Source organism: Medicago sativa, chromosome 6, assembly GCF_051527215.1.
Source record: "Medicago sativa cultivar Bolivia chromosome 6, Bolivia_mono, whole genome shotgun sequence".
NCBI classification, from domain to species: domain Eukaryota; kingdom Viridiplantae; phylum Streptophyta; class Magnoliopsida; order Fabales; family Fabaceae; genus Medicago; species Medicago sativa.
The window spans coordinates 95,127,588-95,143,261 of NC_140754.1; the positions used below are offsets into that span (position 1 = coordinate 95,127,588).

The 15,674-nt window shown below is 33.2% G+C and overlaps 2 protein-coding genes and 1 pseudogene across 2 annotated transcripts; all 3 read left to right on the top strand.

The window, feature by feature from the left end:
* Positions 1 to 2,153: 2,153 nt before the first annotated feature.
* On the top strand, positions 2,154 to 6,657 carry LOC146918461 (DNA-directed RNA polymerases II and IV subunit 5A-like). The gene is made up of 3 exons (XM_085720101.1): positions 2,154 to 2,648; positions 4,901 to 5,014; positions 6,286 to 6,657. The coding sequence occupies exons 1-3, from the start codon at positions 2,262 to 2,264 to the stop codon at positions 6,409 to 6,411; spliced, it is 627 nt and encodes a 208-aa protein (XP_085576227.1). The 5' UTR covers positions 2,154 to 2,261; the 3' UTR covers positions 6,412 to 6,657.
* Positions 6,658 to 10,744: 4,087 nt separating this feature from the next.
* LOC146918462 (DNA-directed RNA polymerases II and IV subunit 5A-like) lies at positions 10,745 to 13,572 on the top strand. The gene is made up of 3 exons (XM_085720102.1): positions 10,745 to 11,275; positions 12,978 to 13,091; positions 13,293 to 13,572. Exons 1-3 carry the CDS (start codon positions 10,889 to 10,891, stop codon positions 13,416 to 13,418), a joined length of 627 nt encoding a protein of 208 aa, XP_085576228.1. The 5' UTR covers positions 10,745 to 10,888; the 3' UTR covers positions 13,419 to 13,572.
* A 1,685-nt stretch (positions 13,573 to 15,257) lies between these two features.
* Positions 15,258 to 15,385, top strand: LOC146918463 (U2 spliceosomal RNA; annotated as a pseudogene).
* Positions 15,386 to 15,674: the final 289 nt, after the last annotated feature.

A 15,674-nucleotide genomic window follows, 5' to 3' on the forward strand; every position in this document is an offset into this window, starting at 1 on the left:
TGAGAGGTTATTTTAGTGTCAAAGACTATTTTGACTAACATAATGCACAATCAAGGACTATTTTGAAATTTTGATACAATGGAGGACTAAAATGACTAATCATTACATATTCAGGGACTAAAGTGACTATTACCCCTTTTTTTTTTGGCTGGCAAGGAGTGAAAGTAGACCATCCAAAGAAGTGGGTTAAAGGGCCAAACCCAACATGCTAGAAGGTTGCTTTTCAAGGGTCCTCTAATTGTTCAAGAATCCAACTGTCGTTCGTTGAACGGCCGTAACTGTTGTTCGCCCTCAAAATGATACTAGTTAAGTGTAATTTGACACTTTTTATATTAATTTAAATGAGTTTAACCGATTTAAATAGTCTTTCGAGCGATAGTTAAGTATCAATGCGATTATTTTTGTTAGTTTAGGGTGTTCAAGAGCAAATATTTAGTCTCCAAAGAGCTAATTTCAACATGCTATACCCAACTTATAAAAAAAATACTAGGCTCAAATTTTCATGCTTAAGTATAAATAGAGCAAAATATGTGACAAGTTGTTATTTTTTTCAACTCTCCAGTTCTTAGGGAATGAGATCATAATAATTCGGAGTTTGACTATAATATAACTAAACCATATTAAAGAATTATTCTACCCAGAAATCAAACTCAATTATTTCCAACACAATTTTCCCTTTGATCAATCTCATTAACCTCTAGAGTCCAACCTATAATTTTAAAATTATTGAAATTTCAAATACATTCTTAGCATCTCTTTTGTTTGTATTTTAAAATTAGCAAATAATCATGTTGATCGCTGAATATTTAACAAGTAGTCACAATAGTCTCTCAATATATCAAAATTCTAAAATAGTCTTTGGTTGTGCACTTCGTTAGTGAAAATAGACTGCGACGTTAAAATAGTCGGCCAATGCTGACCTCTTTTCATATATGGACTGATATGAAGATAGCCATCCCAAGTTTTCTAGTGAGAGAAACTTTAACTTCTCTCTAAACACTCTTTCTCCTTCATTCATCGAGGAGGGGTGGTTTTAGGTCATTTTTGACCTAAGATCACAGCTCTACATCTTTTTTTCCCTTTTTCTTTTAATAAATAAGTGGTTTTCACACATATCAAGTTTTTCCTTTTGTGCTTTTTGTGATTTCGTCTTCTAAGTGCGACGTTGTGTTGTCCGTCGTCTTGTGCAGCGTTTGATTTCACGTCTTGTCGCGGTGTTCGTTTAGTTACTGTTGAAAGATCGACATCACTCAATTACAAATTCAATCAATGTTTTGGGTGTCAACGTTGCAGATTCGGAAGCATGAGTATTTCAGTGACTTAGATTTTATCATATTATTTGTAGGCATTTTGTCGTTGTATGCTATTAACTTGGGTGATGCAAGTTTGTTCGTAGATTTATCCTTTACGTTTTTAGCAATGTTTGTATCTGATGTACTCTATCAATTTGAATGAATGAATGTCATTTTGTTTTTGTAAAGAAAAAATTGACCGATATGTGTTTCAAAATGAATGTCACTTTACATTTCCAATACAACTTTAATTTTTTTTTCTTCAAACTTTACCCTCAATAAATACTTCAACTTTTCTCTCACACACTTTCTAATGCAACTTTAAGTTTTTTTTTTCTTATAAAATAAAGGGCAGTTTAGTAAAAGTGTTATATCTAATGATTATTTCATTCTATTTCTTAATATGTGTGCCAACATCTAAAACGACACTCATTTTAAAACGGATGGAGTAAAAAACAAGTATATAGATCGTGATTGATATATTAATAGAGCATTTTAATGTAAATGACTATTTTGACTAACATAATTATTTTAAAATTTCAATACATTGAATGACTACTTGTTACATGAAAAAGAGTTAATATCATCATTGAATATCATTATTGCAAAGCAAGTGTAAATTGTTTAGTCTTGCTTAGTTATAGGATCGAGTCAAACTATATCCTCATAAGCTTTAGCTCTGTTGACATGAACAATATACGAGTTCAGGTTCAAACCTCGCGAGTAAAACTCTGATTGTATATATGCAACTAAAAAAAAATTAAAATTAAAAACTATTTTGAGTAACAAAATGAATCAAATACTATTTTAAAATTTTGATAAAAAAAACTAGTCGTCAATTCAAGACCAAAATGACTATTCATTTGTGAAAACAAAATGGGAATACTAGAACAGTGTCTATAGGGTTTATGCAAAGCATTGAGACAGAGCGACAACAGTTACAGAAGGAAACGCACCGGCACAACAACAATGGTGTTTTCTGAAGAAGACATAACAAAACTCTACAGAATCCAAAAAACCCTTTTCCAAATGTTATCCGATAGAAACTACCTCGTCGAAGACACCGAACTCACCATGTCTCGAGAAGATTTCATCTCCAAATACGGCGAACACATGAAACGAGAACAATTGGAAATCACCAAAACTCACAGAAACAACCCATCTGAAAAAATCTGTGTGTTCTTCTCTGATGATGCTAAACTTGGTGTTAAGATTGTTAGAGGTTTTATTACTAGGATGTTGAACGAGAATGTTGATAATGGGATTTTGGTTTGTCAGAATAAATTAAATCATTATGCTAGAAGTGCTGTTGCTGAAATGAGTTCTGTTGGTTCTAAGCGCCTTGAAGTCTTTCTGGTAATTGCTTCTGTCTTTGTTTTGTCATTTCTGAATTGTTGGATTGATATGCAACACTGACACGGACACGTCGACAATGAGTTAATTGCGTAATTGAATGTGATCACATGTGTCATGCACTGACATGTACACTAACACACGTCCACCCTGATAATAATTTGTTAAAATAACATAATTCAATGTATTCACATGTGTCCTATGAAGCACTGTCACTCCTTCGATTAGGTGTGTCCTGGTGTCTGACACCGACACTTATAATTACACTAAATTATGTAATTTTTTTTTCAAATTATTATCGGTGTCAGAGTGTCCGGTGTCCGTATCCGTGCTTCATAGCATGTGTCAGACACTTGTGTCAGACGACACGTCGACAATGATAATAATTTGAGTTAATAATTTAATTCAATATGATCATTAGGGGTGGAAATGGGCTAGGCCGAGCCGGGCTTTGTAAGGCCTAAGCCTGGCCTACTTCAAAAATTATAGGCCTGAGTCTGGCCTATTACTCGTCATATGCTTATTTTCGAGGCCTGGCCTGACCTTTTTAAAGGCCTGGTGAAGCCTGAAAGCCTATTTAAAAGCCTATTTTACACTAAGGCCTAGGAACATCTATGAGCCTACCACTAAATAGGCCAAAACTTATGAAGGCCTAAAACACACAAATATGACTTCTACTAAATAACAAATACTTACGAAGGGCTAATCACACCAATATATCTGCTACTAAATAGCCAAATCATATGAAAGCTTGAGTTTATAAAAATAAAGCATCAACATTATCAATAATGAAATGCATATTATATATTAAAAGCTTAATAGGCCGGCCCGACGAGCTTAATAGGCTTTTTTGTAAGCCTTAGCCTAGCCTATTTAAGTAAATAGGCTTTATAAAAAGCTTGAGCCTGGCCTTTTTATTAAACGAGCTAGGCCGAGCTAGGCTTTAAATAGGCTAGGCCATAGGCCCCTGTCGGACGGCCTGGCCTGTTCCCACCCCTAATGATCATATATGATCATGCACTGACACGTTGACCTTGATAATAATTTGTGAAAATAATTCACATGTGTCTGGCACTTGTGTCAGACAACACGTCAACACCGATAATAATATGAAAATTGTTTTTGTTTTTGTCTTTGTTTTGTAATATCTGAATTGTTGGATAATAGATAGCTGTGAAGCAGTGACACTGACATGTCGACACTAATAGTATTTTGAGAAAATGATATAATTCAATATAATCACATGTGTGTGTGCATGACGTGTTAGACATTCTACATGCCTTCCATCTGAAGTGTAAGTGCCACAAAGTTAGATAGAGCTTGATGTGTAGGTGTTGGAAGGTGTTTGAAAAAGGTGTGTCCGTGTTTGACACGATATGTGATGATTAATTGTTTCTTTGTTGCTTTATAAGTTCTAAATTGTTTGATAGCTATGAAACACGGACATGGATATGTTGACACTAATAATAATTTGACAAATTGATATAATTCAATGGAATTGCGTGTGTCGGTGTTGGACAGTGTCAGACAATGGATACACTGTCCATAAGTGTCGGTGCTATAGGGTTAGATGGCTTGATGTTTTGAAAAAGGGTGATGACTGGTAAGTTAATTAGATATTTTGTTTAGCTGAATAGTAAAACTATCCTTCAATTGAATTTTTTTAGTCAATTTAGTCCATCTGTTGTAAAAGTATCATTCTTTGAACCATCACATGTGGATGAATACTGATCATTTAGCAGTTACCTGTTCTTAGTTCTTGTTTGCATCATAAGTCTACCACTAATCCTACGGACAATGGTGGATAAGAGAGACTAAATTGACTGATTTTGCAAATTCGTAAATTTGAAGGACTAAATTGTCTAATCCTTGCAGTATTGACAATCAAAATGGTGATTCATTCTTTTATAAGAGGATTTCACTTGTTAATTGAGTCATTCTTTTATTATTTATTAACAGTAAAGATCCATTGCGAATTTGACGAATGTGTAGAAAAATGGCATGAAATAGACGTGTAAAATTCTGCTTTGTCATTAGCGTATAACTTCTCTTTGAATAGATAGAGTAGTAGAGATTTGTGCAAGGTTGCACAGTATAGAGGGAAATGACGAGAAATAGAGATGTGAATTTCTGCCACGTGTCACCAGGAATTTTTTTGGTTAGAATTGATAGAAGATATATGTGTAAAATAGAGTCCTTCTTCATATGTGTTGGTGGGTGGTTCTTTAAGGTTGAGGTAATCATCGATGGTGCAGGAGGATGAACTGCTGGTGAACATAACAAGGCACGAACGCGTACCTCCACATCAGGTTCTCACCGACGCTGAGAAGAAAGCCTTGCTCAAGAAATACACTGTGAAAGATACTCAGGTCAGTGTTTTATACCTTCTTTATATTTATTTTTAATAAATTATTGTATACATCTGATTTTTGTTTAAATGAAAACTTCTACTATGTAGATGAGAATTTCTGAATAAAGTTTTGTATACATCTGATTTTTGTTCAGATGATAACTTCTAACATGTGGTAGATGAGAACTTCTGATATGCTTTTGCTGTAAATAAAATCGTTTCTGATGTTTTTCTGTGATTCTGTACCGAATTTGATCTGTTCCTAGTTCCTATTTTATTAGTAATAACCTTATGTGCAGAGTGCAGTGTTAGATCAAATCATTTAAATCGACAAAACTGTTTTCTGCACAAATCCTTGGCTTGTTAGTTAATATACTAATCCTGCATTGTGATGCAATTATATCCGAATTGGAAAATAACCTCTGTAAAGCTAGTAATAAAATATCTCAATTCAGAAATTCAGCTCACATTAAACTTATTGAAATTCTAATACATGAATTATGGTTTGGACAATGCATATAAGGGAGTACTAAAAAGTGATGTGCGAAAACCAAAAGAAATGCTAAATTCCGCAACCCAATTGAACAAGATTAAAATCACTTCATATTTGATGGAACACAAAAGATAGAGTAATTCAGTCTGTTTGAAACTTTTGCTAAATCAACAAAAGCATACAATTACAGTTGTTATTCTCATCATTAGCAGAAAAGCCTTCCATTTCTAGATTAAATGATGTATATACTATAACTCTGTTTGGCATGGCCAAACCGCTAGCTTTTAGCGTATCAGGTCGTGTGATTAAAGTAAAGTTGTTTGGTAACAGTTTTCTCTGAAGAGCTTATTTTGAGATGCTACTTTAAGTAGCGTTTGAGATTCTAACTTATCATATTTTCTCTCATTTTTACACTCATTATCTTAATTGAAATTGTTTAAATATCTTTTTATGTCATTTTATATTTATGAATTACTTCCACCGCTAATTTTACCAAACACTTCAAATTCAATCTGGCAGCTTATCCACCATCCAACACTATACCAAACAGACCCTAAGTTTGCACGATATTTGTTCATTATAGTCTCAGCAACTTTATGATCCTTGCCTTTCACTTGTCTTAGCAACTTTAATTTCTTATGGTGAAGATCTAATTGTTAATGTTAACTCCTTCATTCTTTATCTAATGGATTTATTGGTCTTGTATGCGTATACTGTCTCATATTTGCAATTATAGTATCATACTACGAATTTCTGCTTCAGTTTATTATATCTAATGTATACCGTCTGCTTCTCAGCTACCTAGAATTTTGACGTCGGATCCTGTTGCGAGATATTATGGACTAAGGCGTGGACAAGTTGTCAGGATTATCCGGCCAAGTGAGACTGCAGGCACATATATTACATACCGAATTGCTTCTTGAGCTTATCGGCTATACTATTTCCAATATGTTATACCTAAAATTTATGCCAAGCATGCATAGTGATTATATAAGCTTTATTTTTGTTGTTGTAATGGGTGACAATGACACTACAACATGACATATGTTGTAATGGTTTATGTTGAACTTTGTTTCTTTACATTATTGACCTATTCCCTGTTTGTGTCTTGGATGTATTACAGAACAACTACAATGCTCTAAATTATGCAGTAGTAGTTTTGATTTTCAGTTATGGTTTTCCTGAGAAATAAAAAAATAGAGTGCAAAGGCTGGTTTTGGCAATTCCAACTTAGTAAGATTGTGGGACTCACTTGAATTTACAAAAAAAATGTTAAAATAAAACTTGTAAAACAGACAAAAAACTAGTTAGATTTTATGCTCTTGTACATATCTTTATAAGAATGGTAGAAAACATAGATATGCAATTTTATCACATGTCATTAACTTATTTTAAAATGTCTATAATTTATCCATGATAATAATTGTGATTAGGTTACAAATTTTTTTATGTCAGGGGTGTTTAACAACTTATGTTGTTTTAGATAACAACCTCAACAAATATGTGAAGAAAGAAACCTATATCAAATCAGCACAGGTAGCTGAATCATTAGAGCATCCACAATGGTAGTTCCTTAACAAGGACTCCTTAAATAGACCCCACGTGACACATCATTTATTTATAATTTTTTAATAAAAGTACCTATTAAGGACTCAATGACTCCAATGACAATACACTAATAAGGACTTCAATGAAAAGTACTTAAATATGTCTCACTATCTTTACATATTAAACAAAAATAATTTATCTATTGCTCATTTTTACAAGTGGGACCAAGTAGTACACATTTTATTACTTCTTTATGCAAGTGGAACCAAGTAGTACACATTTTATTACTTTTTTAAACGTGGGACCCGTTAGTTACCAGGAGAGAGAGGGTCCTTATATAGTTGCCCGTTCCTTAACGGGGACTCAATTTTTCTTCCTCCAATGGAGAGTCCTTAACGGGGAGTGGTCCTTGTTAAGTAAGGACCCCCCATTGGAGATGCTCTTAGGGCTTCAAAGACAGTAGAAAACTTGTACTACCTCCGTCCTTAATTATAAGACTCTTTTGAGAATATTTTTTTGTCCGTTTTTATAAGACCCCTTTGCTATTTCCAACTACATTAATTATTTCTTTACATACATGCCCCTATTTATTATACATATTTTTCTTCAATCAGCAATAAAAAACATATGGAAAACATAAACTAACTCTCTCTCTCTTAAAGATAAAATTGTAAAAATAATAGTGATTACAAACAACTTTAATATAAATATTCACTTTCTTAATTCCCGTAATTTTAGCAAAAGGGTCCTATAATTAGGGACGGAGGTAGTAGCAGAAAAACATCATTAAAACAGCAGCAATAAATCCAACTTTAAGATTGCTTAAATACTCCATGAAAACATTAACTAATTCTGTCTCCTAAAGGATAAACATGTAAAATAATAACAATTGTCAACTGAAGTTATTCAACAACCTTTCTTGATTTTTGTTTTTTTCTAAAAAATGACTTATATTTAGAGACAGAGAATTGAGAACACACGAGTTTGTTCTTTCAACTTCGTTATTCCATGTGTGCACTTCAATTGTTCATCCTCTCTCTATGTATTAATATTCTCCTCCCTAATCTAGCTTATGCTCTCTTCTTAGCCTAGGCACACTACTCTTCTATTTTCTGCCAATTTTAAATATACTATTTATCTCTTCAAATGGAAGAAATGTAGAAGAGTTTAAATTGAGAGGATCTTACTCACTATTCCACATCCTATATGGTGTTTCATGTATTCTTCTCCATTTCTCACGCTCTTCTTAAAAATGCATTTCGCTAGAATTTCATTGGCCTTCATTCTCTTACTAATGCATCCATGAAAGAAATTCGAGTAGGAATCTCCCTCTTTTTTCTTGGTACATTCTCTTATCTCCTCCACTTCTTACTTGAAAATAAATTGTGAATTTATCGGTTCTTATGAAAAAATGCACCAGAAGCTATGAAGCACGAACACTCGGACTATCCCGGTGTCGGATACGCGTTGCATCCGATACGAACACGACACCAACACATATTATTACAGTGAATTATGGGATTTTTTCAAATTATTATCTGTGTCGGCGTGTCGGTGTTCGTGTCATGTCCTATGTTCGTATCCGTGCTTCATAGACCTGAGGACTTTTCCCTAATCCAGCTTATCCTTGAGTCCTTTACTTTTATAGTTACATCCAATAGACTACATGAAAATCATTTTGATTATATGCTACACAACCTTAGATCAGGACCATATGTTTCGTGGTTAACTTGTTTGAAAACTTTACCGGGACTAAATATTCTGTCTTTGAAGTCAAACTTTTTTTCTTTAGGGAGAAGTCAAACATTTTATTGTGTTTAAGGACAATGAATGATGCCAATTATTGAAAGATAAAAAGATTATGATTTTTTTTTTGAATGGCGATAAAAAGATTATGATGAAATAGTTGAGGAGATGACCCTATTATTTGCATTTCATATTCAATAAATAATTGTTAAAAAAGAAGAAGTAGATAAGTAGATTTCACTGTCCTATAAGTACAATTTAGTATGCAACTACAATGACATTGAAATGCAAGGGCCAAACCAATGATTCTCTGCAATTAAAGTAAGTGAGTCTAGCCATTAGATTGCTCGATAAATAGATCTCATTATAATTTTATTTTGAATACATAATATAGAGAATTTGTAACACATTATTTTTTAAATTATAAATATCGACAAATAATTCTTTATTTCATAAAAATGATAATATATAGATTTAGAAAGAAAGAGTAGGACACATCTCAATTTGTGAGTGTACCGTAGAAGTTTCCTCATCTCATACTTATTTTTATCTTTTTTCTATCTCAAAATAATCGTTTCTTTATAATGTCAATGCAACATTTAATTTCCCATCTAATGCAACATTTAATTGTTTATTTATCAAATTTCCCATCTAATATACCATTGAATATTGATAGTAATTTTATCATTGTAATCAACTAAATGATAATGATGTTCTTAAGAATCGTGCACAATCCAAATGCAACATATAATTTAGGCAACATTACATAAATGGTCCCTTACCTTAATTTTAGGTAACGTTTTAGTCCTTTATCTTTTTTTTTCTTCCCAATTTAGTCTGTTATCTTTTTAAAACATTACACATGTAACCTTTATAAGTAAATTCCGTTAGTTTTTCTGTTAAATAAAACACCAAGTTATCTTCTTCCTCCTCCATGTCAAATAGCAAAAACCTGCAACTTAAAATCAAACTCAAAAATTGCAATTCATCACTCATAGGAGGCTTTCTTTTCTGGACTTACTATAAAGCTTTCGCCTATGTTATTGAGGTTAGACACCCCAGAAATATTGTCACCCGCAAAGCTAGCTCAGTCAAGACATGTCAAACATAACAAAATTAATTTAGTTGTTTAGTACATAAGCATATTATTCAGCAATAGCAAATTATTCAACAATAACTCATAATTGAAGCATATCGGAACCATAATTGAAGCATATCGGAACCAAAATAGAAGCATTTCATTCATGAGTAAAGGACCGTTTTCCCTTTGTGCGTTTATCTCTTCTTCTGCGTTTTCCTTTCTTCTCTTATGTGTTTCGTGTTCTTTTGTTTTTTCCCTTACCTGGTTTTCATGTTTCTGGGTTTTCCAGGATGTGTTTCTACTTTCTAATTTGTGTGAAAGATTTAAGGGTAATTGTTAAGAGAAAATAGAAAAATAAAAGAATAATATAAATTGTGTTTTTTTTAACAGAAGTGTAACAGAAGGCTAACTTTGAAACTATTTAAAAAGATGAAGGACTAAAATGGGACAAAAAAAAGATAAAGGACTAAAACGTTACCTAAGATTAAGTTAAGGGACTATTTGTGTAATTTAAGAAGAAACGAAAGAGTAACTATTAACCAAAAGACTTAAAATTTGGCTTACGAGGGATATCCTTCTTTGTTAACTAGATTTTAGAAGGAGACTTCATAGAGATATCCTTCTTTGTTAACTAGATTTTGGAAGGAGACTTCATAGTCAAAAATGGAAAAATATCATATTGGTTTTTATTTTTATATACACCTATTAACATCTGAATAAAACCCTTCCTTCAAAAAAAAAATCTAAATAAAACCCTAATTTATATTTATTTTTTCAAACTAACTGATTGGTTTCAAGTGGTTAATGCCTTAAAAAAAGAAGAAACCATTTTAAATAACCGAGTTCGGTTCGTAAATAAACAATTATTGACTAAAACTATTTACTCTACGATCGAATTTCAGATTATCTGGCCCGACCCACAAAAATCCCTAACCCTAACAATATAGAAACAGCAGCGACAATGTAGAACTGCGACAACAAAAAAGAGCGACAACAGTAGCTGAAGCCGACGCAAAAGTACAACAATGGTGTTTACCGAAGAAGACATAACAAAACTATACAGAATTCGCAAAACACTTCTCCAAATGCTATCCGACAGAAACTACCTTGTCGACGAAACCGAACTTTCCATGTCTCGAGAAGATTTCATCTCCAAATACGGCGAACACATGAAACGAGAAAAGTTGGAAATCAACACAACACATAGAAACAACCCATCTGAAAAAATCTGTGTGTGCTTCTCTGATAATGCTAAACTTGGTGTTAATATTGTTAGAGGTATTGTTACTAGGATGTTGAAGGAGAATGTTGATAATGGGATTATGGTTTGTCAGAATAAATTATCTTCTTCTGCGAGTAAAGCTGTTGCTGGAATGAGTTCAGTTGGTTCTAAGCGCCTTGAAGTCTTTATGGTAATTGTTTCTATCTTTGTTTTGCAGTTTCTGAATTGTTAGATAGCTACGAAGCACTAACACAGACACTGACATGTTGAAAGTGATAATAATTTGAGAAACTAACGTATTCAATGTGATCACATGTGTTATGCACTGACACGGACACTAACACGTCGACAATGATAATAAGTAGTGAAAATAACGTAATTCAGTGTGATCACATTTGTCATGCTGTGTCAGACACTGACCAGACACATACGTCGACACTCATAATAATTTGAGAAAGTAACATAATTCAATGTGATCACATGTGTCATGCTGTGTTGGTGTCGAACATTGACTTGTGTCCAGTTTGACCTTCAATCAGAAGTGTTGGTGCTACAAAATTAGATAGCTTCATGTGTAGGTTTAGGAAGAAGGTGTTTGAAAAAGGGCGATGATTGGTTAGGTTAGTTAGATAATTGATTAAGTGTGTGTTTGGTTATGAATTGTTAGATAGCTATGAAGCATTGACATGAGCACTGACACGTAGACACTGATAATTATTTGAGAAAATAACACACTTCAATGTGATACATGTTTCATGCTGTGTCGGTGTTGGATACTAAACATGTGTCCAGTCCGACCTTCGATAAGAAGTGTTGGTGTTAGTGCTAAAGAGTTAGATAGCTTGATGTGTAGGTGTTGGAAGAAGGTGTTTGAAAAGGGTGGTGATTGGTTAGTTAATTAGATAATTGATTAAGTGTGTGTTTGGTTTTGAATTGTTAGATAGCTATGAAGCACTGACACGTTAACACTGGTAATATTTTGAGAAAATGTCATTATTTAGTGGGATTGCACGTGTCTATTAGGACACTGACACACATAGGACAACGGGCAAGCCTTCCATCAAAAGTGTCGGTGCTATAGTGTTAGGTAGCTTGATGTCTATGTGTTGGAAGAAGGTGGTTCGAAAAGGATGATGATTGGTTTAAAAGCTTCAAATTCTATCTTCTATTAGAATAATTCTGGAGGTAAAATCAATTCTACTTCTGAGCAACCAAACATGTCAAAATCAATTCTACACCTCTAGAATCAATTTTGGCTGTCCAAAAGTGAAACCAAGCATACACTAGGTTAATCAGGTAATCAATTAGGAGATAAGATAATCGGTTAGAGAGGTAGGTGATCGATCAAGCAGTAATCACACTTGTTTGTTAGTTAAGTTAATGATTACTAGGTTAAAACAAAGTGAATATCAATTTGCATAACTGTTCTTAGTTCTTGTTTGCACCATTAGTCTACCACTAATCCTATGGACATTGGTGAATGAGAGACTAAATTGACTGATTTTGCAATCTCGTAAATTTGGAGGACTAAATTGTCTAATCCTTGCAGTATTGACAATCAAAATGGTGATTCATTCTTTTATAAGAGGATGTCACTTGTTAATTGAGTCATTCTTTTATTATTTAATTAACAGTAAAGATCCATGCGAAATTGAAGAATTTATTACAAAAATGGCATGAAATCGACGTGTAAAATTATGCTTTGTAGAAATCTGTGCAAGGTTGCACATTATAGAAGGAAATGACGAGAAATAGAGACGTGAATTTCTGACATGTGTCATTAGGAGAATTTTTTGTTAGAATTGATAGATGATAGATGTATAAAATATAGTTCTTCTTCATGTGTGTTGGTGGGTGGTTTTTTAAGGTTGAGGTAATCGTCGGTGGTGCAGGAGGATGAACTGCTGGTGAACATAACAAAGCACGAGCGTGTACCTCCACATCAGGTTCTCACCGACGCTGAGAAGAAAGCCTTGCTCAAGAGATACACTGTCAAAGATACTCAGGTCAGTGTTTTATACCTTCTTTATATTTATTTTTAATTTCTTCTGGTGAAGATCTAATTGTTAATTTTAACTCTGTCATTCTTTATCTAATGGATTTATTGGTCTTGTATGCGTATATAGTCTCGTATTTGCAATTATAGTATTCTACTACGAATTTCTGCTTCAGTTCATTATATCTAATACACACCGTCTGCTTCTCAGCTACCTAAAATTTTGACGAATGATCCTGTTGCGAGATATTATGGACTAAGGCGTGGACAAGTTGTCAGGATTATCCGGCCAAGTGAGACTGCAGGCACATATATTACATACCGAATTGCTTCTTGAGCTTATCGGCTATACCTAAAATTTATGCCAAGCATGCATAGTGATTATATAACCTTTATTTTTGTTATTGCAATGGGTGACAATGACACTACAACATGACATAGTTTGCAATGGTTTACATTGAACTTTGTTTCTTTACATTATAGACCTAAAATTCTTTTGCTATGTTGCTTACTTTTATTTTATCTTCTTGGAGGTTCTTTTTGTACCATTCCCTGTTTGTGTCTAGGATGATGTATTACAGAACAACTGTAATGCACCGAATTATGCAGTAGTAGTTTTGATTTTCAGTTATGGTTTTCTTGAGAAACAAACATTATGCATTTGTGATTTATCAAATAGTAAATAACTCAATCATCTTCTGAGAGCAATTGAGGTTGAACCGGCTTCCTTAACCATGCGTGTATATACTTCTCACGAATCATATTTTCACCACGTCTTTTAATGACGTTAATACTCATATTTGTTATGTCACAGTTTAGTTGCAACTCATGTTTTTAATGCAACTTACATGTTTCACAACACCATTGTTCCAATGCACGAATACTTGATTTTATAGAACACAAATGGGTAAAGATTTTTTCCGTTCATTGTTTTAAGAATTGAGAGTACGATGAGTCTGTTTTTTCAACCTCATTATTCCATGCGCGCATTTCAATCGTTCATCCTCTCTATTTATTAATATTCTCATTGTCTCTTTAGTTTTCACTCAAGGGATTCTCCTCCCCAGCTTATGCTCTCTTCTAGTTGAATCCATGAAATCAATTCGAGTTGGAATCCCCCTCATTTGGCTAACTCATCGTCGTTTTTTGCCATAAAACATTGCACTTGATCCTTGAACGCTTCCATATTTGCGGCCTTGCGGGGTACATTCTCTTATCTCCTTCACTTGTAATAAATAGAGCCGTCAATATCATGGGGCCTTGAAGTTTTGGCCCCAGCCCACATAGTAAGGGGGCTTGAAAATTCACAAAACAAAAAGGCCCACATTGATGCAAGCCCACAAATAAAAAAATCAAAAAGCCCCCAAGCCCCAAAATTTCTATAAACATTTTTTTTAAACTTTTTTATTTAAAAAAAAGTTACCCAAAAAAAAAAAAAATTTACCGTAAAAAAAAAATTTTTTACCCCAGAAAATAAATTTACCGGAATTTTTGTTACCCCAAAAAAAAATTTACCGTAAAAAAAAATTTTTACCCCAGAAAAAAATTTACCGAATTTTTTTTACCCCAAAAAAAAAGTTTTGTACCGTAAAAAAAAATATTTACCCCAGAGAAAAAATTTACCGGAATTTTTTACCCCAAAAAAAAATTACCGTAAAAATTTTTTTTTACCCCAGAAAAAAAATTTACCGGAATTTTTTTACCCAAAAAAATTTAATGTGGGCTTTTTTTAGGCCCACAAATAAGTTGATTTTATAGTGGGCTTGGCCCCAAATAATTTTGTTCAATTAGGGGCTTTAATTTAGTGGGTTTGGTGGGGGCTTTTTCAAGTGGGCTTTGAAATTTGGGGCTCAATTGACAGCTCTAGTAATAAAGGGTGAATGAATTGGTTTCTCTGATAAAAAAAAATGCCCCTGAAGGCTTATTCCCTAATCCAGCTTATCCTCGAGCCTTTGACTTTTATAGTTACATCTAAATTAATGACAGGAAAATCATATTGATTATATGTTACACAAGCTTAGATCACGACCATATGTTTTGTGGTTAACTTGTTTAATGACAGTATACTCAGCTTGCTGATTGTTCTCTGCTGGCCTCATAAGTCCCAAATTGGAAAGTCAAGAAAGAGATGTGGTTTAATGTGAAATAAAAAGCATAGTAATACAAGTTAGAAGTCATACCTTTATCGACCTTTTGGCTAAGATTAAGTGTAATTTTTGTTTTTATCAGTTTAATATCTAACATGTGGATTAAAAGTTTACACGATATTAAATTAATTAATTTAGGGTGAGTGTATAAACACGTATAAATGTTATGTAATTTTTGGTTTCTGATTAAACACATTAGACCTCTTTGTTTTGGCATTTAAATCTTTTTGTCCAAACATTTTGTGCAATTGTTATGCACCTCTCACCTTCAGATTGAGAGGCTCGTTAATATCTAAGAGGGATATATTAAATAGTTATATTTGTTATGTTTAAAGGACAATCAACCATCGACTAATCATAGTTACTCTAGTCTCTTAACCATCTAGTCGGAGTTCAATCTTTGCTCCTGTCTATGATAAAATATTTGTTGAAAAATGTCAACCTTT